At 40.9% G+C, this 24948-nt stretch overlaps 1 protein-coding gene across 2 annotated transcripts in view; it reads right to left on the reverse strand.

The window, feature by feature from the left end:
* Positions 1-23632, reverse strand: part of LOC147137673 (pleckstrin homology domain-containing family G member 3-like) — a 31822-nt gene extending 8190 nt beyond the window's left edge. The window contains exons 1-10 of one of the 2 annotated variants that reach the window (XM_086050187.1): positions 23393-23632; positions 17857-17924; positions 5372-5892; positions 3384-3484; positions 2241-2310; positions 1914-1960; positions 1683-1833; positions 1464-1595; positions 1164-1346; positions 703-795 (exon numbers count right to left, since the gene is read on the reverse strand). In XM_086050187.1, coding sequence (XP_085906313.1) covers positions 703-795; positions 1164-1346; positions 1464-1595; positions 1683-1833; positions 1914-1960; positions 2241-2310; positions 3384-3484; positions 5372-5892; positions 17857-17905 — 1347 coding nt within the window. In that variant the 5' untranslated portion in view covers positions 17906-17924; positions 23393-23632. Of the gene's footprint in view, positions 1-702; positions 796-1163; positions 1347-1463; positions 1596-1682; positions 1834-1913; positions 1961-2240; positions 2311-3383; positions 3485-5371; positions 5893-17856; positions 17925-23372 lie in introns of both variants that reach the window. The other variant, XM_086050189.1, reaches the window with a different exon arrangement.
* Between the last annotated feature and the right edge of the window lie 1316 nt (positions 23633-24948).

Raw genomic sequence — 24948 nt, forward strand, 5'->3', positions numbered from 1 at the left:
CTACAGTATCTACTAGGGGGAGAGAAGCTGGTAAGGACAACTTCAAGCATGTAATACTTTGTTGAAGCACGAGGTTAATGAGGGTTTTTTTTAGTTATCTGTACTAATTTTGACATTACACTTCTGTCTTCTTCAGGAGTTGTAAATGCCGTCTGAAGAGGATGAAAGACTAAGAGGACTTTTACAACTCCTAAAGAGATAGTTAGATAGATGGTTGAAATTCAACAGTTGAGCCGTGATTGGTTGTTACCTGAGCAACTGTGATGAAATTTTCAGTCAAAAGAAATGACAAAATGGATGCCCCCAGATGGCTAGAAACGGACGGATTTTACTACTCAACTCATTTCCAACAAACGCAGTATTAATCAGAATGCCATTTTTAGACAAGTGAAGGCGCATAGATCGCATTGCAAAGAATTTTGGGGGGTTGACTCAGGTGAGGTCAATTGGGTTTACTGTAGGTCTGGACTTGCCCTTTTTTTGTTGTTGATTTATACGCATGTTTCAGGAGTCTTCTGCCGTCTCTGAAAAAAATGGAATTCCCAAATGGACTGGTATTTGTAATACCAATGGTAAAGTCATGTTTTAATGGGATTGTGTTCACTGTCTATTGCCACTGTAAACATTACAAACTCAAATTAGGTTGAAAACACAGTATTTGTCAAAGGACAATTGAGGCCATGCACAAAAAATCCCATATACCTGCACTGTATGGGGCTGCTTGGGATGCTTGAAGTGGATAACACTGAAAAGCAAAGGATCCTTTGCACTGTCAAGCAGCATCAAGGTGGAACACTAAAATCACATTAATAGAGTTAACATGTTAAAATGTATTCAATCCCAAAGACATATTTACAGTATATGTCTTTTCACAGTCCAGCAATTCAGTCCCAGGGTTACTTGTAGAAGCTGGCCCCGCCCCAAAATAATCGTTACCCTGAAACTTTGAAAATACATTGAAAATACATTAAAGTATACAGTACGTATACCAGTTACTCTGAACATCATATAATGCTCAATTTGTCATTATTATTTACCACTAAAATCATGTCATCAGACCTTAAAACCACCTAAACATGGATTTTGTTAATTATTCTGTAATTTTAAGAGGCCTTATAAAGACATAAATCTCTTTTTTTTTTAAATCTATGAAAAAAGCATACCGAGATATGAGTCTTGTAGACATAGTGCTCTCCTCTTCTTTTGGTTATGAGCAGCATCTTTTCAAACAGGAAGAGTGTACGACTGTTCTTTGCCCGTAGGACGTGAAAGGTGCCCTCCAGCACCAGCTCGCCATAAGTGGTCAGGTCAGGACCCTTCCAGTTGATCAAAAGGGACTGGATCTCCTGCACATGCATATGCATATGAAAACAACTACCTGTAAAAGCTGTCCAACTTGTAAACTACTGCATCAACATTCTTCTCAAACATTACTGTGTTTGTGCGCTTTAATTGTAGCAAACCTGAACTCTGACGGCGTGTTCGTGTTTCCTCTTCATGTCGTTGATGTACCAGGCCACCCCTGTCATGGTGTCGATGGCCTCCTGGACCACCTCATACCCCTCCTCATCTGGGCCGAAGTGCTTTGCAATTTCCTGTCAGTGATAAAAAAAAAGGATGAAGGACAATGTGGCATGGTATTTGAAAAGAGGACAAGAACAACCACTGAAGGCAGTCTTTACTTGGAGGAGCAGGTGATATTTTAGGATCCTCTGCACTGGCTTGAGAAGGAAAGAACCCAAAGGCAGCGAACGCTTCAGAGCAGCCTGACGATCCTTAAAGAACTTTGCCAAGGTTTTACTCCTCATGCAGTCGGTTAGTGCTGCGACTGAACTAGAGGATTGTGAAAAGATGTTTGTCAGAAATACAACATATCTCCAGTTATCCTAAAACAGTACATTTGCAGCTCTTACTTTGGATAGTTGGTGCAATATTGGGTGTAGATTTCAAAATATTCACTCTGTGGAACCAAAGCACAACAATACAATACAATTTTATTTATATAGGGCATTTCATAACAGCTAGAGCTGTAATAAAGCACTTTACAAACAATACAATAAATAGAACAAAAACAATAAAAGGCTGTGACACATGTATTAATAAATATAGATATAAATAAATAAAGCAATAAATTGACATAAAACAGTATATACAATTGAAAACGGAAAAGAGCCGAAAATTTCATGACATGTATCCGTCCGTTTCCCGAAAAACATAGTGAGGGGGCTAGGAACACTCACCTTATCGACAAAGCATTGAGCGATGGCTACAGGGTCGCTGTCACACATGTCCAACGACTGCAACAACTCACTGAAAAGAGATGCAACAGACCATAAAACGATGAAGGCTGTAACATAAATTATTCAAAAGCAATACATGAGGGCCTATTGTCAATAAAGTACTCATATTAGACTCCCTTACAATTCAAAAATATCACGTTATGTCCTTTCTTGCCACTAGTGGGCAGTGCACACCGTAAAATACTATAGGAGCCTTATTGCAGTGGATCTGAGCCTCAAGCCAGGTTGAACTTGCTTTGTTTGAAGCCTAATAAAAGATGCAGTCCAACACTTTTCTCTCTATAATAATAATAAATTGTAGCCTGGGAAACATATATAGTGTTTATCAAATTTAATAGACCACCCATCGTGAACATGTCAAGAGAGCATCCAGCATCTGAACTGTTTTACGGAATCTTTCAATTTTAGTGAGCTCTCAACGTTTTATCATTTTTGAACAGGAATGCAGAATTTCACCTTTTTGTTCCAAATTTGAGCCATCTTAGTGAGCTTCTCTTACAACCGAGTGAATATCAGGCTCTCAACGCATTTATATACTGTATATATAATTTTTTTTTTTTTTTTTACGAAGATAACTTCAGTTAGGCGCTGGCTGTGATGCAAGTGGAATGACATTTTGAAAAAGAAAAACGGTAAGAATAAACCCAACACAAATCATTCGACGCCATTTCAAATGGGTTTTAAAATCCTACACTTTTCAGGCTTCTGTGGATTTACCAGAGTAGCGCTTCACTATGAGAGGAATGTTAATGTGTGTTTTGGCAAGCAATAGGGTCAGCAATTGCCACCCGCTGACGTAAATTGCGTTTCGTATCTTTAGTGCCCGCTTGGAGTCACTGGATGAAATATCATCACCTAATTAAAGGCAAATTGGATATAATCACAGTCACACACTTGGTTATCAAACTAGAAAATGACATACAAGTACACATGTTGTAAGAAAGAGAGAATTACAATATGTGGGGAATTAAGGATTTCAGCTCATTTGTTTTTCCTCTTCATTGATCCATATGAGTAAAATGTGTAAAATCATGTGAAATAGGAACAATGCTAGTTGGTATGGTAACAGAGGAAAGAACATACCTGTTGAATTCATAAATGTCCTCAATATTTCCAAACAGAGCACACACTTGCTCTGGTCGTATGGGAAGGTTGCTCGTATCGATAATGTGAGCCAAATAGTCCTGGAAAACAATGGTGGAGGCGAGGTCACATCACAAATCATGTAGATTATATTGAAATTTGACAAGGAGTGCGGTATAATCCTTACGCTTGCAGATTTATACCACTGGAGGGAGCACGGACGCACTGTATGCAAATGCTATTTGATTTTCCATCCACACATTATCCACACCGTAATATGCTATGTTACAATTTCATTTATTTCAGTTTTGATATCATGGAAAATTAACTTGTTAGTGATGTGATCCTTCAAAAGGATTTGCTGCATTTATTTATAGGCTGTCATGATTGACAAACATCCAGCGCTCATATCCCTCACTCACGTGTCATACAAACAAGTAGCGGGGAATGTGGACAAGAGACAAACGTACACAGGCGGAGACCAACTAAAAGAGTACACCAGCAATTTGCTCTGACACCCAGATGGCGTGCTGCAAAGACAGACGAAAAAAGGCAAACAGTACTCACAACTGAAAGAACAGCACGGCATTATGGATGCAGATTCCTACACTATGAGAGCACCACGCACATGTGACCTTTAGCAAAGTGTGGGAGATAGGGAGGCTCGGGCCTTGCAGTTCAACAAGCCGCAATAGAAAATACTTTTTATTACGACTACAGCCTGTGAGCGACTGTTGAACGGAACCTCACATTCCTGTTCATATAATGTTGGGTATGATGACTCGTGGGTGGGTAAAGCCAGGTGTTGGGGGATCTATATGGCTGTGTGAGACCATCTGGGTCAAACAGCTGTTTTCTCCACTCCCACTGAACGGACAGTTGAGAATGAGAATGAGAGGCATGTGAGCGAGTGATAACCGGATGGACACCGTTTGAACAGCTGTCACTGGTTTGTGTGTCATATCAAAAGGTTGCTTTGATGAGGTCATGGATGGACTCTCTCACTTCTTCGCGTCATTTGAGCTACATTGTGATAAAACAACTCGTGGGATCAACGCGATTAAGGCTGCGCTGTAATTACAAAAAGGGCAGCGGTAGCGGATACATCTGAACAAGAATATGTTCTCACATTGTAGCCTGTGGAAAACCCCGCAGCTCTTTTGCACCCTGAGACTGGTGTTTGTGTTGGCTGGAAGGATCTTGTATGACTGACTGTACAGCTGTTGCCAGACCAAGCATGTCAACCGAACTACTAGGAGGTCATGATTTGAAGTGTGTTTGTCAGCTGTTAGACTTAAGACGCCAGTGTGGCGCGAGTCAAGGTGCGGAAAGGTGCTTGTTGGTTTACAGCCAGCCTGTTTGACAAATGCCTCACATGTTAAACACATTACCATTAGTAGCAGGGGATTGTCTGACAACTAAGTGCTCCTGTTTCTATGCTACATGCATGAGCGAGTCCCAAAGACGTTTCTCTTTTAGCTAGTTGTTTCCAGACCACACAAAGTGGTAAGAGATGAATGAATTGTTGAGTCGTAAAATAACTGTTTAATACACCGCATGTCTGCGATGTCCACAACAACTCTGTGATGTCCTTGTTTCGAAAAGCAAAGCTTGGGCTGTGAAAGACCTGCATTGTGTCCATGTTTAAACAGCAAATATGAGCGCACACAATCCAATGTAAATAAACACACTGATTTATGTACAACACCTTGACCAGGCCGTGAACTGTCCCACAACCATGATCAGTATAGGCTACAAATCTTCCCAATACAGTTGCCTAATGTCAGAACTACTTTGTGGTTGTTCACAGATTTGTGTGGAATTTTATTCCAGGTGAAGACTGCAAATATCCACTGAAGTTCTTGCTTGCACAGATGATCTGCTTTTACTGGCTGTTGACATGAAGTCATAGCTCTGCATTCTTCCTGACAAAACATTTTCTGATGCTGAGGAGGATTTGTTGTACAGTAAAAACAATGTTGACTCACCTCCACAATGCTGCGCAGATCTTTGACGTACATGCGCTCGGTTTCGATGATCTCCATGACAACTCGGTCCACGTGGGTCAGTTTTGGGTTGGGCGCCATTGTTTCAGTGACGACAGGCGAAGCCGGGATGTGAAGGATCCGTGCACTGTTGCAGGAGGCGTTGTTATTATTCCACTGGTTGCCGATTAGATGCGGCTTCCATGGTCTGCTGGACCCTGCGAGGCCAGGAGTCTTGTCCTTTGTCTGCTCTAAAGCGATTTCGGCCGGGCTCAGCTCCAAGTCGATGTCCTCCTCGCTTGGTATGGGTGGTGTGCAGGAGGAAGGAAGGGTCACGGTGCTCCCAAAAAGGCTGTGACTGTCACGGGATGATCCAGAAGACAAGGTGGACACTAGACTTACTGGACGTTCGCCTTCTCCATCCAATGGCTCTGCACATGGTTGGCTGTAGAAGTCTGGTTCGAAATCTGTGTTTGTTTGTTCATGTTCTCCAGAGGAAAGGGGCGAGGGTAACCGAGGATATTCTAAACAGATGAGAGGAATACATCATAGGTCAACTGGGAAATCTCAGAAAACCTACTTTCCTTTAGAAATCTTTTCCCATTTGCATTTTTTGGGGGAAAAAAAATCGAATCAAACCTTTTTGAATATCTCTAAAGACGTAGACGGTGGCTGTGAAATTTTCCAAGGGAAAAAAAGCTTAAGTCACACAAACATTCAGTTACTCCCGTCAACCACAGTCATGTGTGACATCTTGTGAGATATGCTGAGATCTCACAAGACTTACACAAAGATTTTTATTTGGCTTTTTTTTCCCCCTTGCAGTAGCAGGTTCGGTAATTCCACCATTATGGTGACCTAAAACCTATACCACTTAACTGAATTCTTTTTTGGAACTTGAGAGCGAATAAATAAAAATAAACAACTGAAATAATGGTCTTGCACAAGTGTGGACACCCTCTTATAACTTGAGATATGGCTGTATTCTGAATTAACCAATCATATTCAAAGTCATGTTAAATGGGAGTCAGCACACACCTGCCATCATTCAAAGTGCCGCTGATAACCCCCAAATAAAGTTGGTAAATGGACTGTCACTTGTAATGGAGCTTTTCTACCTTTGGCACTCCAAGCGCTTCACACTGTATCTCATCTACATACTGATGACATAGGATCAGGAGCACCCTGGGGTTCAGTATCTTGCTCAAGGATACTTTCGACATGGTCACAATGGCGGGGGTCTCGAAACCACAACCTGCGGGTTGGGAAACGACCACTCTACCACTGAGCCATGCCGCCCCAAAGTTCAGTTGCTGGAGGCATCTTTTCCTGGCTAATTTGTTTGCTTCCTGGCAGAAGCCAAGGTAGATGAGGGATGACGATTTTTTTGTTTTGTTTACATTAGTATGACAATTAATCTCCATAATTTGACTCCAAAATTCAAATTATAATCATAAAACAATCAGCAAATAGTGCTTTCATTTTTAAGTGTGTTTCTGCATCTGTATGCCATTGTGGTTATCTGGGGCAAAAGGTTCAGTGGTCTGGTTTCAGACAGTGGTGAGTGACAGCTCTCAGCTTACAAGATGATGAACTAAGTTCAGAGCCGGGCATTCCATCTATGTGACGGACCGGTCCGTCTATCCGCCTATGACGGATGGCCGTTTTGCTGACGGTTAACGAACAACAGGAAAAAAAAAAGACATGGACAAAGCATAGTCAGAAGTAAGTTGTTGTTGCTTGGGGGACAGATTTGAGTGAGCGACCAGGCTTCCATGGTACAGAGAGTCATTCTTTCTGTTCAAATATCAGCCAGGCGGGGTGGGGGGGAAGGTTGCTATTAAAGATTGCAGTCAGTAGGCGGGTACTTTTTTTTTTGCCCTCGAAAAAAAGGCGAATGGCGGACGGAAGGGTACCCACACTGCAGACGGATGTCGAATAACGGATGCTCAATTTTTTGTCAAATGCGCAGCTCTGACTAAATTATTTGTACACAAATCATTACTGGCATGGCACAGTAGCAACACTTTGTATTTTTAGGAAAGCACTGTCATTCTTCATTCCCCTGACTGCTCAACCCAAGCTTGGCCGAACGCTATAAAAACAGAATGTGATAAAAATGATGAGATGAAAATGGCGGAAAGGGATCGGTAAGTTTTGTTTACAAACCCTTACAGCCTGCATTTAAATTGTAAAGAAATACTGTAAATATTCAGTTTCACACCCCCCATGGCCAGGAAAAGATTTTTCCTCACAGAGGATCCAAATATATCCAGGGTGGGATGGAGTGGTACTCAGTTGCCACTGTAAGGAGAGCTCAATTTCCTGAGGTTATTTGTTGGGTTCAAACCCATTTTATGCAACATAAGAAAAGTAAGTCTCTGTCAATGAATTTCAACTTCAGACCAATAAGCTGTAGTGAATAAAGCGGCAATTGTAAAGTGAAACGATTCAGGTGAAGGTTTATTGCCAAGTGGGGATGGAGAGGATAATTTGGTGCCGATAGCTCACAGATGTAGCTCACGTTGTCAGCTTGAAATCCCCTCACCTACATCAGTGTTGACAAGTTAGCATAAATGTTCATCATTAACTATGAATCATGGAAAGTCAGCCCACATTTGAAAACTTCACCATTTAAGCCCAAGAGAAAATGAGGAAGAGGTGGATGGATTCACTCTCAGCCAGCATATCCACCTGACTCAACTGAAAACACAACCTGGCATTGTTCTTCATGGATTAAAGCAAGCTACACAAGCCAGAAATTTTACATGAGAGCAGCAAAAAACTGTCAGATGTTTGACATCTGAATGATGGCCTTCCAGTTTATTCACATGCGTGCACATCTGGCACCCTCCCACTTTCCATGACTCAGTCCTGGGCTGAAAAGAGGCTTGTGCGCCCTGTTACTCCGTCTACTCGCTTCACTATCCACACGAAGGCATGCAAAGCAATGCGGTGGGAGAAACAGAGGAGCGGGCTAGTGGGAGATGACCGCTGTTTATGCTCCGTGACAAACTACATGGTTGATGGTGCAAAAAAGGGAGGGCAGCGGTGAGCTATTACATACCAGTTTGAATGAGCCAACCGCTTCCTTTGCCAGGCCACTCTTACGAGTTGTGCCATGTCCGGCCTAAGCAGGGGCCGATATTAGATTGTGACGGTAGGATAACCGTGAGAAAAAATATAGCAGTGTTAAAACTGCAGCTCTAGAATGACCTTTTTAAAATATTTGGGTAAATAAAAACAGCATTTTTTTCGCATTAAACAGAATCTATTTTATTTTGAAACAAAATATATAATATTTCGTACATTAAGAAACCTGTACATTGTTAAGTTTAAAGAAAGAAAAAGAGAATTAAAAAAATAAATAAGGGCCTTGGGGTTTTTTTGTGTTTTTTTTAAGCACATTGCACATTAAATCGACAGCAAAAAGCCATCCCCGAGTATGCTGGAGTTAGCGCTGTTGCTCTCTGTCATCTTCCTCCATCCTTCCGCTCCCTGTAACTGCTCAGCCCTCCCATCTCTGCTCGCCGAGGAGGAAAAATAAAAAGCAACCGGCTTCTCTTTAACTTCAGTGAGACGGATTGTTTACTCAACTCTGCAAGCAGCCAATCACATTGTGCCCTGCTTAGAAGTACCCTCAAAAAGTTAACAAAGAGCTCATTAATGATGACAGCGGTTATTGAAACCTTGACTTTTTAAAACCACAGCAAAACCTTCAAACCGGTAATGGGGCCGATGGCTAGTCTGACCTACTAAAATTCACTTCCTCCTTCCTTCCCACCTCCCACCCAAATATTTCTTCATAATAGTTCTGTTGTGCTACAGTAAAACTGCAGAATATGCCAAGTAAGAGGGAAGGGCAGAAATGGCGCAGTAAGCATTATAAGCAAAAAAAATACATAAATATAAAATGAGCGGTTTCAACACTCATTCAAGACTGGACTGCTGAAGAGCATTTTCAAAGGAGGTCTACGGCAAAGCGTAGGATCACTAGCTCACCTATCTTAAGAGCTGAGTAGCATGCCAGCTCAGCTCCTGCCACAGCTTTGATCAACCACCAGAGATAGGCATGAATTATCTGTGACTCAAAGCGCTCACTACATTTCTACATCAACAGAGTGCTGGGACAGTGCGGTCCAATGCCAAGCGGTTCAATTCTTTCTGTTATGCAGAAGAATGATGACTTGTGATCTTTGTTGAGGTCTTCCCCCTCTGAATATGTGAGCGAGGAAGAGGAGGGAGGGTCTTGAGTCTCTTCAACATCTGCAAACAATTGCTGTTAATCTCAGCGGGATGTGTAGACACATTGACAAGGCCAGACCTATTACAGTGTCACTCCTATCATCCTGTATGTGTACAACTAAGCTGTATGGTATTAAATTAACATTTAAACTAAGCCACAATGACAACCATTAGTCTGTGGACTTGTGTTTGGGTGCAAACTTAAGCCTTAAGGCTTTTACACATTTTGATTCTTTGGCTTTTGAGTCAGTGGGAGACTCTTGTATTGTTTTGGTGTTTTGTATTATTAATTTAATGTTTAACTGCCTTTGTTGTTGTATGACTAGTTTGTGGCCGATCTAGAGCACTTTGCATGCAGTGGCGGTTGTTTTAAAATGCTCTATAAATTAAGTTGAGCTGAGTTGAGTTTTATGTGTTCGAAATGAGACAGTATTGTTTTGGTCTTGGACAAACATTCTACAAAAGAACGGTATCTTAAGTTAGACTTGCTCACCTCCAATTACACCTAAAGAATTTGTCATTTTAAGGATAACATGCCGATGATGTTTTGTCAATAACACACATGATGATTACACTGTATTGTACATTGCTTGACATCCATCTATTTTCTGCAGAGCTATTATTTGTTAAATACAATGTGCACAGTGTTTCTAACCTGTAATTCAGTTTTCGGTTAATCTCCAAATCTGTTCTCGCAAGTGCAAACTTTTTGGAAATGTTTCAACTGTTAGATTATACGACACTACATACTGTATAGAGTTTGCATAGTTGAGTACCAGTATGTAGTCTGCAAATTTAAAATGAAAGGGGGAAAAAACAGACAACAGCTTTTGCGTGCTCATTTGTTTTAGGACTGCATCAATGCAGTGGTTAACTCTCCAATATAAACATTAACCGAGTTAAAACTACAGAGACAGGAACATATTTGGACTACTGTACATTCAAAACAGCCCTTAAAACTCCCTAATAGCAGTGTTTCGCTGAGTTTTATGCCTAAACAAAAACTCGGCAACGAATGCGTTTACTAAGTTACTCTTATTGTGTTCAATTTGAACAACTGTTCATCTGTGTTTGTCGCTGAAAGTCTTTCATCAAATGTTAACATTTCCAGACAAAGCTAAGTTAAGTTAATGCAACACGCATGACTTTCCCCTTTTTTTGATTGCTTCCTTTAACACAAATCGTCTGGGCACTTCTCAATAGTTGAACAACAAAATCATTGTTCTGGCTTGTTGTGAATGATGATTAAAAATGAGGTAGTTCCACACTAGTGAATCCTTGTCTGGCCCCAAGCTGAAAGCAGACGGGACATTTACGCACTCAGGAGATTGATGATTAATCAGTCGACAGTTTGTAAAGTCTAGGCTAGTTTCTACTATCTGACATAATGCATAAGCTTCGCAGGCTCTGATGTCACAGCCGTGATTCCGGAGATGAACTGACAACTGAAATGAACGCTCCAGAGCACCTAGCAATTAAGTTTTCTAAAAGGTGCAGTCACTGGAATGACAGAAATTATTCACATCTCTGTAGGCCCAGAGAACATTCCTTTTTATAGAAAATCTGTTTTGTTTTTTTCTACCTTACTGTAGAAATCTCAAGACAAGAGTCATGAATGTTCCAACCACAGTGTCCGTTGAAATGATCTGGGTTGTATCCGAGCAAATAGTCACAAATATGGATTACAACACTGCTTTAGGAGACGATAAGGCACAGCATGCAACTATGATGCTTCGCAGAAGTTGCAAAATCTTGTGACGATATGACTCATTTTCTGAACTGGTCATGCATGCAAACAAGTGCCAACGCGGACCACAACACAAATTCTGACGCAGGGAACATCACCTGCTTATTAACTAGGTATCTGCCTCTCATAGCACAACAGAATTATGAAGACTATCCAGTGTTACAATGAGGAACTACATGAGTGGTGATAATGCGAGTTAAGAGATAATGCAGGCTCTTGCAAGAGCAAGAGCCCTTTCCCAACTATGACAAGCATTTATGATTTTTATGAATCAGAATGACTGATTAGCTCTTTCCACTAATGTCCCGCTTGATAGAAATGTTGTTTTCATTACGAAAGTGGGCTCTTATCCAAAACAGGGAATGCAAATCCTCCTCCTGAGCGTTCAGGAATGCAATACTGTGGGTGAGGAGAACAACTATTTCCAAGTTTTTTTCTGAGAATGGCATGTCTGTCATTTGCGTCTGTGTTTAGCATTTTTCCAAACACCGGAAGAAAAACAAAAAAAAGGCTCTAACATGGCACAACCGCTCCTACTTGATTAATACTGAGTCATGTTCCAATAGATGAGTGAAAGTGAATCACACCTTTCTGCACCTTGTCTTCGTCATCACATTTTATACACATCATGTTCAAAGCTAAATAATGAGCAGTGATAAGAAACGGCTTTTATTTCTGTTATTTTTTTTTAGATGTGGGATAAGCCGATTTCATATTGGCTTTTCTGTAAAGAAGTGCATCAGTAGAGCCGAGGTTTATTTGCCTGTCTCTTTCTGACAGAACTCACCAAAGGGGCACATTGCACATGCATTCATACGGCCAATGTGGCAAAGGGCAATGAGATGATTAGATGCTTGGCGACATCTTGACAGCTAAAATGATTTTCAAAAGGCAACGGCAGCGAGCAGTGGTCAAAAGCAACAAAAACCTTTTTTAGTACTTAAGTAGATTTTTCACATATCTGTAAGTGTTTCTTTTTCTGAAAACCTTTCACTTTTACTCCATCCAGTGTACTTTCTACTCCTTGCTCCTTGTCAAAATAGGCTTCGCAGATGGCGGCACAATGTAAAAAATATGTAAATAGAAAGATCAATCTAGGGAAATACTGGTTGAGTGAGCTTTTAGGGCCTAAAAAGTACAAGTACAGCAGTGACATGGAGAAACGTGAACCACAAAACATTTACGACAACTGCATCAGAATTAGAGGAGCAACATCTTCCCCATCCACCATGGCCTTATGTAATAGAACTGTTTGATGGTCACCTACAAAAATGAATCGTGGCAAATGCATTGCCTTGTGCTTAAAAACTTCTGACATTCTGGATAGTCATAAGCATAGCCACACATCAGCCATGAATTAACTCATTCACTGCCAGACATTGTCAGAGCCTCTTTTACCCTAACCTTTGAAAAAAACTGAAAAATGTATAAAATTCCTGGGATTCAATCGTTGGACTGTGAAAGATTTGTCAACGGCACTGAATGAGTTAAACAGGCCGAACAGTCAAACACAGACAAAATGAAAATACACCTGCAAGAAGCATTGAAAAGATGCTAACAATGAACTGACCGCGTGGCAAACGGCCATCCACAGTGCCTCCAGAACCTGACATCAGTTACTTTGTACATGGCCCACACCCTTTAGAGCAGGGGTCACCAACGTTTTTGAAACTGAGAGCTACTCCTTGGCTACTGACTAACGTGAAGGGCTACCAGTTTGATCCATATTTTTGACATAACAAATATAGTAGGTTATTAATAATAAGTAATTATTTTAATCCAAGACACTGACCACAATGATTTTGAGCAATAATTATCAACAATTATTAAACAATGTAGGAAACAGAAGTGTTACTATGCAACACTTTATTTCTATAAATCTCTGCACGTATTTACATTTAGAAATGATCACTTCTATACCCTTCCAAGGAACTTACAATGTCCCATCAGTGGGAAATAGTGGTGAACTATTCTTACAAGAGACCTGCAGGCTACTTATGTGGTCCTTGGGGGATACCTGGTGCCAACGGGCACCGTGTTGGTGACCTCTCCTTTAGAGGCACATCAACGCACAAATGTATCTCAATGCTGTGTGAGGGTGTGAGACTTTTGGTTTAATTACACTTTATCAAACAAGTTAACTTTACATAATTTACTACTGTATGTTTTTATTTTCATATTTTACAATACAGTGTCTTTCTTTAAAATTAATAAAATATGTAACAAAAAAAAAACAAGTGTGGTGTTTGGGGGGCGTTGGAAAGAAATAACATTTCTACACAGAAGTGGGTGAAACCGATAAGAAACACAACTTGAAGCTAAATTGCCTTTGTTGATGAATTAAATAGCCGGTGCTTCATTCTACCAGGCTTATATAAACACTACATGCCAACTTCATACATGTTTGAAGAAATCCCTGTTATGCCATTTAGCATCAATCGTGATCCATGTACTGTATTTGCCAGCTGGACCCAAATGAGGTTGGATTGTTTTGTTACTATATCAGTACTGCACTACACCAGATTGGATTGGGTTGTTGACTTGGTCCACACAGAGTTTGATTACCGTGTTCACACTTGGATTAAACTGGACCAAAGCTCTGGTCAAATGATTGTTTTATCATCTGGTTCCTTGATATATTCTTGGCCCTGTCAAACTGTTTCTTGAGACATACCTCAAGTTTTCCTTTAATTAATTCCTACTTGCATTTTGTAAACTTTTGCCAAAAATAATATCAGGTTGAAGAACATTCTTAGTCAGTCCATCTGTTTCTCGGCTTGTAACGAATCAACAGACTCTCATGAATGAACAAATGTAAAAATGTGGAAATTTCAACTTCCTTTACGGCTGCCATCTACTGTAAGTTTCTGAGTTCATTCACAAACAAGGAAATATTTCCCGCCTTATTTAACGACAACCGCTAATTTGCTAACTTGAATTTCTAATCCACTTCACCCCGTCATTCTTACTGGATGCACTGCAAACTTTACAATTTTTCATGATACAATATAATGAAGCCCTTCCTTGCCTCTGGGTTTCCTTCTTCAATGCCCACACACCCCACAAGGGATTCAATGTTATGGTCCTGATCCCCCTGGGAAAAGCTGCTTCCCGCCTGGCAATGTCAATAGCTAACCCACATGACAGCAAGGGCTGCAAGACCCTGAAGTTTTCACAACCCAGTATCAAACAGCATGAGCCAAAATGCCGGGAATTACACAAGGCCCAGATTAGTTTACTATACCAGAATGGAGGGAGGATATTGGTCGCTTCTCCTGATTTGTTCGGTAAATATACAGTACAGCAAAGGTTTTAGGTTTTGCTGTAATTCTACCGGCGTATGCCCCACAAGTAGATAATGTTAATAATTAGCCCGACGGGGAGTAAATAAATGGCAGTGGACAGCAGAGTACACACACACGAACACACGAACTGAACTTGCATTCCACACTGACAGTCAAGGTCAAAATGTTGGGCTGGGAACCTTTTAGGGAATTTTGGTGTTTTTCAAGTAAAATGATCTGCACTTTATGCAGTCTTACTTTATTTAATGGATTCATTTAAAATAGCCAGACATTTTTGTTAACTTTAAACGTTAAAATGTATTTTGGTAAAGATGGATAGATTGGCAAAATGCGAAAATAACTTTACATCAGTCCATTTTCTTACACTGATTCACTCTACATTCATTGATAGAATTCAGGAGTCTTGATGAAGGGCAGACATTTTCCGGAAAGGCAGATTTGTCAGTCTTACAAGCACAAATTGTCAGGGAAAAGCTCACATTTAATCCGGTAAACCTCCCGTGTGCCCGGCCCCAGCTCTGAAAAGATCCAGCCGTGCCAAGTGACCTCAGTGTATAGGCATGTGATGATCCACTTTGGAAAGCCCTTCATCGACATCTCACCCCCCACTAACAAGAATGCTTCAGGCATTCGCACACTCAGCCAGCCCTCCATCTAGTCAACACTCACGTTTGCTTTCACATCTGGGCTTGCTGGAGGCACGAGTCCACTGTAAACGTTACCACCGGTTTGATGATCTACAACCACACTGCTGTCATGTTAGCGCCTCTCCAGAGTACGCATGGGTTGGTAGCAGGACAGCTGTGCCAAGTGTGGAGGAAGAAATTCATTTACTTCACGCTAAGACGTTAATCACGTGCAGAGTTGTAAAATGTGTGATGCAGTCTATTCGGCGGTTTATCCGTGAAACTGATTACACCTCAGAGCAGGGCAATGAGGAAATCAATATCAGTGACCCATATCTTTGAACAGTACATTGCTGACTTCAGATAAGGCAGAACAATAATGTCAGGTAGTGCTAAATTCTTCCCTACGTGCATCCTCAAGTCAGTAGGAAAAAAAGAGCAGAAAACAGTCAAACGTGTGGAACGCATTCAAGCAATTTGTAAATTTGGTTCTACTGTAAATAAAACTTTGATAATAAAAGGCAAGACTGCAGAAAGTGGCCGATTTCAATAGATCAAATGTAATGTAATGTAATGTAATGTAAAAGTAATGAAATAAATCACAAGAGGCAAAATTCCATAAATGCCCCTTTTCAAAAACAACCGGTTTGTCATAGCAGGTTTCAGTAAATGTTGAACTTATAACCTCATTTAAATATATGCAAGCGATCGCCTAGATCAACCGACTGAAAAGTGACATGGAGTAAGCTGATAAAGACATTGATTTCATTGCCTTTCTGCGGAGAACAGAGCAGAGAGCCTGTGACTAATGTGGCTAATCCGGTGGAAGACTTCTATAGTAGGAATGCTATTGAAGGGTGCAGTAAAATGACTTACAACGAAATAAACGCTTTTGAGGAGAGTGCGAGAGTCTAAGACAATACAGTGAGGTTGTAAAAGCAACAGCGGCTATGTTGTGTCAGAATTATACTGATTGAATATATGCAACAACTTCACAACTGAGTTGAGTGCAAAGTTCATGACTGTATAACTCAGCATTTTATCAAAGGTTATGTGAGGTTTAACACTAAAGCAATTAATCAGTTAAAGAGTTCCTATCCAGGAGCTCCATAAAAAAAAAAAAAAAAAATGTTGCTGCCATCATCTATCTACGTCCACGTCCCGATACCCACTGGGCTGGAAAATCTGCAAAGAATGGAGATGATCCGCCCGTCCCCCCAGAAGCCATTTAAAGCTGTACATTCTGCACACACAGCTACATTCCTGCCAGGGGGTAAGTAGATCAGCGGGAGTCCTTATCTTTGAGAGAGCTGCCGCAGCTGAGATGTACATCAACCTTTTAACACCATATGATATGATAGGCAAGATATTCCGTGATATTCCATCATGGTGTGCAAAGTCGCACTGAAGTGGAAAGTCTGAGGGCTTTTATGTTCCTGTCATCTAGATGCTCTGGAAAAATAATCCATTGAGGCAACAAATTCTTAAATCAGATAGGAGGGAACATCCGCTGCTTGAAGAATGAAAATACTTGCCTTCAGGCTGATCCTCAGGTGAAAACTCACAAACGATTTACAAGCATGCTGGTAGTGGACGAAAAAGGACATTAACGCAGCTCACTCAGTTCATAAACCTTTGACCCTGCAGAGCAACTGCGTTTGGATGGCCACCGCAATGTTTACCTAGACCACACTCCAATTTGGGTTTCACCGTGAGCATTCCTTGTGTCCAATAATCCAAATCCAATCAGAAAATGACACAAATTACCAGAACTATTTGTTTCCTCCATTTGTTACTGAACTTCCACCGAAAACAAGGAAGTTAGGTCACTCTAACATTTATTCCAACTGGGTCAAAATAAATGTGAACAAGCTGCAAAATGTGCAAGTGCATGTATAGTACGACCAGTGCGTGGTGTGGACTTTGGAAGAAAAATGAGTACTAATGTGGATGACACACATTTCTTCCAGCCAAACGCCTCTTTGGTCCAACGCTGAACCGAGGAAAAAAGGGAACCATTGACACATTTGTAGTCTTCAGCCAAAGAGGAAACCCAGCGCCAAATGTAGAGTGGAAGGGAGGCGTGGGGGCTGAGGGACAGAACAGGCAAACAGATACAAAGAGCCCCTGTGTCAAGAAAGTGGCTCTGCGACTAAAGATAATGAACACTAAAATAATATGTAATTTGAGTTCCCTCTCCATCCTTCTTTCATCCCCGCGCATGCAAAGTCATCACCGCTGGCTAGACAAACTATCTTTGCGGTCTGTGATTTTGACACATTCTGGTTTGATGTGTGTGAAGTTGCAGCTGTATGGCGGCGGTTGGCAGAGCTCCACAGACACACAAAGACGCTCTGAGCCAAACAGGACGGTAGGAGGACTGCTCAATGCCAAGCCATTACGTTTGTCTAATTGTTCCACTTGCAGCATTTCTCCATTTTGGGTTCACTCTCCTATGCACAGTAGGCACATGACCGACAAATTAAAGCTTAAACTATACTGGAAGAGTGTATGAACAGATGAAGAGGGCATGACCGATAAAAAGGAAAGCTGCATTGGGCTTACCTTCCCCCATTGGGCCCTGGTGGAGAACAGAATGGGACCCCTCTGGCATGGCACTCAGGCCTTTGGAGCTGAAAAAGAAAACACAGAGTCAAAAAGACCAAATACACGTCATGTCTAGACTTACAGCATAGTCTGTAAATGAGAGAAACGGTGATCCTTCTTGCTATATTCCTATAGTACTGTAGATAAGCAAGTCATTCTTTTTTTTTCTTTCCTTTTTAATCAGGCATCAGCAGCCTAGTGAAATGAGGCCAAAGGGTTATTGGACCTTACTGTAAGTAAAAAAGGAAATTCTTGTCATTCCTCCCCTCACTGCTGTGGGCTTGCTCATGCCAACCACTTTGTAATGTATAGTGCAGCCTGGGTAGGGACTGTGATATGAGCTCATGCTAATCGGGAGAGAAAGGGCAGCGAAGAGAATTAGTAGAACGCACTCTCGAGACCAAAGCAGATCTATTTCATATTGTTCAAAATAAATAAAACATCAGAAATCCCTAAAGATCTTCTGAAATGGTCAGTGAATCAAACACACAATGCAACATGATAGAAGCAATAAAAGAGCGTTTAACTTCACTTTAAACAATGAACACTGACAGCATTGAAACAATTATCTGGCAACCTGGGAAAAAAAAAATCGGTTAAATGCAGGAAATTAGTGTTCATTTTTTCTCCATGATTTCTTTTTCTTTTTTTAAGACTCAATTTAGATCAAAGGTACCGGTCCACTCTTTGGTGTCATACATTTTTCCAATCCCTTAGGCTCGGATGAAGTGTGTCCCCACACGACAAATCCACAGCCAGATCCTCTCTGGTTTCTTGCAGTAAATTAACATGGATCACTGTGCATGAGAACTTGTTCATTTGTGATTCCTAGTGAGCCTGCGGCCTTTAAAACTTTGCATTCTTGGGCAACCAAGATCAGAGGAGCAGAAATTATTCGGGGATTAGGATTGTATTGTTCGATTTGCTTTCACTGGCCACTGTGCCGATCTGACAGCCTAGCCAGCCGAGGCTAAAGTGAGACCATTGCCAGGAGGAGTGCCAATTAAGATGTGCAGGAATGCAAAGAGAAATGTCACAGAGCTGGCCACTCGGTGCTCAAGAAAACTGCAAGTAAGATGCCGCCTGGATTGCGGTAAAATTGAGGTTTTTTTGTTTTTGTTTTTTGAAATCACAATGCCTCATTATAAATGCCAATCGATGCACCCACATTTGTAGCCAAGGCCCATCTGTATCATGGATCTAATGGGACAAATGAGATGGTAAATGATCCCAGCTATGCTGATGTTAATACAGCACTTTGCTGCCTCAATGGCATTCTTTACAAATGAGGCCTATTTATATAGCCTCTGCTCCAACTTGGGCCAATTCAATCTGAAGTAGTGTGTAATTTGCTCAAGTGGGCTTCATGTTTTGGGTGTAGGCTTTGATCTTGTCTCAGCCAAGTAATAACATAATATTATATCAAATGTACTGTCCGGGTTTTAAAAAATGTTTTCCCATAATGCCTTATTCAAAAAGTGATAAATTAAACATCTGACCTGGAGAAGAAATCCATCTGATTAAAAATGTCACTCGAAATAGTTACGCCATAAAAATCTGTGCATCCCACATACTGTATAGACAGAATTAAACAACGTTAACTCATTAGATTACACATACTTTTGCTGGCATAACACAATTCCATATTCTTGTTTTCCAAGGGAAGGGACATGGCCAAATATATAATCATAAGAAAAACATGTCATACAGTCCGATATTCATGCAAATTTGACCACCTGTGCTAGAACTAGCTGCAATTTTGCCCGAATGGAGAGTGTTTGGTTCCTACAGCTGCTGGACGCATTATCCGTAGAGCAAAGGAGTCAGCAATTTTCCCCCTAATAGGAGACAGATGTAAGTCAAGCCATTCCGATGGTTATTAAACAAAAGAGCACCAATGGATCACTTCTTCCTTGTTCCTCTAATTGCCAGGCTTCACGCTAATCCATTGCTTGGATGCCTTTCTTGAAACCATAACAAACGTGTTCAAGGGGACAGATGAGAAAACATTCACAGGTAAACATGTACAGTGAACCAAGAACCAAGAGCTGAAAAAAAAAAGCCTTGGGTATCTACTAGAGCATTTTTCACCCTTTGATGGGCCATCTGGATGGTGGGTGAAGTGAAACCAGTTAGCATGTCCACAGAGGAAGCTGGAGCAAGAGGATACTTCTGTTCTCTTCTTTCCCCGTTTGCTTCAGTGGGGGTTACCAAAGGTGTGGGGTGTGTGTGTGTGTGTGGGGGGGGGGGGTTACAAGAAGTACTGAGAGGCTTTAACCCAAAAGAAGCATGTGATTGAAGATGATTTAACATGATCAAACTGACAGCTCGCGTTTCATTTTATTGAAAAACCAGGATAGAAAAAGCAACAATTTCCTCGTTGCCTGGACTCAGTTTATTCTATACCAGGGGTCACCAACTCCGGTCCTCGAGGGTACCTGTCCTGCAGGTTTTCAATCTCTCCCTGCTGTAACACACCTGGTTAAAATGATCAGGATAGTTAACCAGGTGTGTTACAGCAGGGAGAGATTGAAAACCTGCAGGACAGGTGCCCTCGAGGACCGGAGTTGGTGACCCCTGTTCTATACCATGTCTGTGCTAGAGATTTATCATAGTCACATAAATGCACAAGTACAAACAGCAGAGGTTTAACCCAAATTATACACCGTTTTTATATTTACTGATTTACAAGGATTTAGTTCACAGGCCTCAAAGCTAAGTAAGTCATTATGGACGGCTCTTCTGCCCCTGTGACTGAGCACCAAGTGGATGCTAAGACGGCTGCCAAGGCAGAGCAAAATGATGTGCAAGTAGGCACTTGATGCTTGTTTTAAGCAACAATTATCTGTCCGAATTGACGTTTGGTCATGTAGAAAGAGCTGATGGGAGAAAGAGCTAAAAATACTTTGGAGAACTCCTGCTCTCTCAGGGATGAACTAACCGTGTCATGTTGCATTCGCCGTTTGCCCCAAAATGGCTTGAGCATGACATAAGACCCCTGGGATAGCTTCAGTTAGACATGGTGGAGACAGACTAACAGGGACACCATCAGTCAGTGCCTGTTTATGTGGAAAATAAATATGAATCCGACCTGACGTGGTCAAGCAGGAGACTGCTGACCAAATGAACTTTTTTTTTTTTTTTTTTTTAATCAGTTCAGCACTGGCTCTATGTTTATCTTGTAAGACCCTCCTCTTCCCCCGTCTTCCTCAGCCAATGAATGCCACCCTGACACCGTCTTTCCCACATTACTCCTGCACTTTATCCCCTTCCACACAGGCCTCAAGAGACTAACGGCTTTCTATTCACCGGGGTAAACAATACACCCTGACACTCTCTCTTCATCTCAATCAAATCCTCACTTTTTACAAAAGCAGTGCCCGCACAGACACAACAAATGAGCCACTTATTTGAATCCACTGCATTTTTGAGCGTATGTTGTGCTAAGTGATTAACACCCACAGAGCACCGAGAACACTATTGCCCAAACGGTTTACACACATCTTAATCAAAGTAGCCCTCAATAAGAGAATGATTGTTTCCTGTTGTGGTCAAAAAGAACAAACATTATTTCAACATTATTGAGCCATTCATACAAAACTAAAGCTAAGCACGCATGCAGCAATGAGGCGAGTTTTTGCCTGCATTTTTGATGGTTTTAAATCTATGCCCATTCACACACAGCTGCAAAAATGCCTGTAATTTAAAAGACACTGTAATTTGCATTCCATGTCCATACCATGTACGCACCAACTTATTTTCTGCCGAGTCTTATCCAAAATCATATTTTTTAAACAAGTATAAGACTAGTCAATAAATTCTTCATTCAAATATCACATAATGTAAAAGGCATTCACTCTGATTAGTCAGGGAGGACAAGCAGTGGGTGCACGTGCATGTAGTGTCGTCACTGACTACTAGCCTGGCACGCATATAACAGCTTTTTCAGTTTTTTGCAGGTACAATACATGCAATTGAAAATTATTTAGATAACATTTCTGTTTGTGTGTGAAACCTTTCCCCCCCAAAAGGTTTTCACTTTTACTGACATATTGTCATGTCAACACACCCCATGTCCCACATTGTTTGCAGGTTAAGGACAAGGCTGCTGGATAGTTTTCAGATACACATTTGAGCATCTTTGGGACTTCCAGCTGCCTTCAAGGGGATTTGGCAGGACCGTAACAATATAAAAACACAGACTACAGACTTGACCTCCATATGGCGCCTGGAATGCTAATCACTTAGGGCACACACTCTCCCGCTTTCAAACAAACAATGCTGCCACATGTTTGGTTCAAATTTTCCCTTTGACTCTTGACACGTAAATATACCAGAATCTGGCAAAAGCTGCAGCTTTGGGCAATTTCAGCATCAACCAAGCACTGCACCCACTACAAATGTGAAGAAAATTCATATGCATGTTGCCAAAATTACGTCTGGTAATTTCATAACAGATGTAGCATTCCAAGGTTCTGAAAGAATCAGTTATGTGCCAGCTCTAAGGTCCAAGACACACATGGGCAGTTTCCTGTCTAGACCACCTGGATGGTGGCTGCTAATTGTATTGGGGAAACATTTGTGCTTGAAATGATCTTGAGATATTGTCTGCAAGGTCAAGTGGGGTCAAAGAGGGAGAAGATGGAACTTTTCACTAGTAGCTGATTGATTTTCCTCCTTTATTCTTCTGCAGCTGGTCACTCAGCTTGCATTTTAAAAGAAGAAACTCGCGGAATCACACTGGGGCACTCATTAGAGGAGAACAATTGGCTTTGGCTGGGATAAATGTGGGAACCATGGGGGGTAAGCGAGAAAGAGGAAATGGCAAACGATTCAGTGGCATCAAGCACCTTGGCTATTCTCACAAGATTGGGCCTTAAACATCAAAGAGAAATAAAGCTACACACTAAAAAAGACAAGACACAGTGAAGCAACTGAGCAAAGTTCACTTAACTGAAAGTGTCCAGTTCAAACACAAACATCGCTTATCTCACTGAAACTCACGCCCCCAAACAGGACTGCGAAACGTTGGAATTGTGAAATTACACACACACACAAAAAGGAATTCAGTACAGTACTGCACTGCACTGCAAAAGAAATCTTTACGCCGTATGAGCCAGACTTCCACATTGAGGAGCAGATCGTCAGGAATGCGCTGCACTGTTTTGCTTAACTGAGCCAAAGACGACCCGTGGTTGGAAAACAGTAAAAACATCTATCTACGCTGAAATTTAGAATGGACTACTGTATACACTACGGCAACTTTGATTTGAGCACGTAGGCGTTTTCAAAGGTCCTCTTGAAAGTGACACAAAAAGCTAATTTATGACCATCGCGTTCGAAAACGACATCAATAAGCACCCATTGATATCAACAATATTAACTACGGCTTCAAATCGTCTTTAAATCTGACGTAAATATGACAATTATTTGGATCAAAAAGAGCGTCAAGTTAGCAAAGATTTGCTCCGTACGTTGAATGTAGTTCACGTACCAAACTGGCCAATTTCTTGTCTTCCGACGACCTTTTGCCAGCAGTAAAAGTTTGACTCAGTAGTTTCTTGCTAATAATACCACTGGCACGCTGTTAATTCCTTAATGTCCTCATGTTAAAGTCCCACGGACACGCACGTCTTCTGGCATGTCTCTCGCTCCCACAGATTGTAACTGTCTAGTCTCCCGTTTCATCTCTTTCAAGAGCAGCAAAGTAAAGTCGCTGCGTTCAAGTTCTGTCGGAAAAAAATAAACCATCGTGTGAAGCTATATGTTGGAGGCGGGGTGGGGGTTGCTCGGTGGTGCTGGGCGGGCGCTTTTAGCAACTTCGAGAATTTAATCACTATGAAAACGTCTCGTTATGGATATTTAGCTGTCTGTAAATACATTCTTTAGCATTTACGCACAAGGGGACTACCAACATGTCCCAGTTGGCTGTAGATGTTTGAAATATACGTGAGCTGTGAATGTAGCAAAGGAAATACCGCTTTTGACATCCCCGTTGTGTTTCCTTCTAACATCTGGTATGTATAGTGCAAAATTACTAACTCCGGAAATCAAATATCTTCACTCAAACTGACAGTTTTTTCCCTAATCATCTACTTACTTTTTCATAGTGTTGGTCCTTTACATATCATTTGTATATCTTAGTCTTAGCCCACCAACTTCTAACTTGTTTGGTTTTGGAATGAAAATAAAAGAATTTAATATTGTGTAGATACACATTACCCAACATAAAAAATAAAATAAAAATAAACCTAATCTGCATAAAAGTAGATTTCTCAAATGCTGAAGTATGTGTGATATAATGTCTTTTTTTCTTTTCTTTCTCACAATACTATTTTGTAAAGGACAGTCTTTGGCAGCATTGTGAATAGACAAAACATTGTAACGCTTACAATTACATTTACTAGGGTCAGGTCATCTGAACGTTTGGCCCACAAAAGAGGGCTTCAGTGAAACAGTTGGGCTGGGTGATAATTTATGTGAGGTTGATTAAAATAGGGCGCTCTTCCTTGGACTTCTCCAGCTCTGCTTTTCTCCTTCCTTACAGGGTTATGCTGAAAATTTCATCCAGAGACCTCAGACACTATAAAATGCAACTTTAATTGTTCGGCACAATCATTAAAATAATATGAGAAAAATAGAGAGTTTCAAACCGTTTGTTAACGATAAAACAACACAACTTCAAACCCAACTCAAGTTTCTTGCGATCAGTCAACACACCAATACTGCTATCTGCTGGTCAAAATCGGCAACGTACAGTGAGTCCATATTCTAACTTAAAAAAATGAGCAATAATTCATATCATCGGTGGCAAAAATACACTTGTTCTTTACTTCAGTAGTAGTAAAAAAATTGTTTGCTAATAAGACTGTAGGGTAGAAGTGCAGATTCAACTTCTTGAGTACATAAAAAAGTACAGAATCAGAAACATTTGTTGCACACAAAAATCACTTACTAAAATTAACTTGCATATACTGTACACCTGGTCAGTTTCAAAAAGCTTGGTAATTTTTTAAATTATTTTTTAACTAAAAAATATCAAATAAACAA

The sequence above is a fragment of the Filicampus tigris genome, chromosome 13, assembly GCF_054856515.1.
Source record: "Filicampus tigris isolate MCC_2025a chromosome 13, RoL_Ftig_1.0, whole genome shotgun sequence".
In the NCBI taxonomy this organism is placed as follows: Eukaryota; Metazoa; Chordata; class Actinopteri; order Syngnathiformes; family Syngnathidae; genus Filicampus; species Filicampus tigris.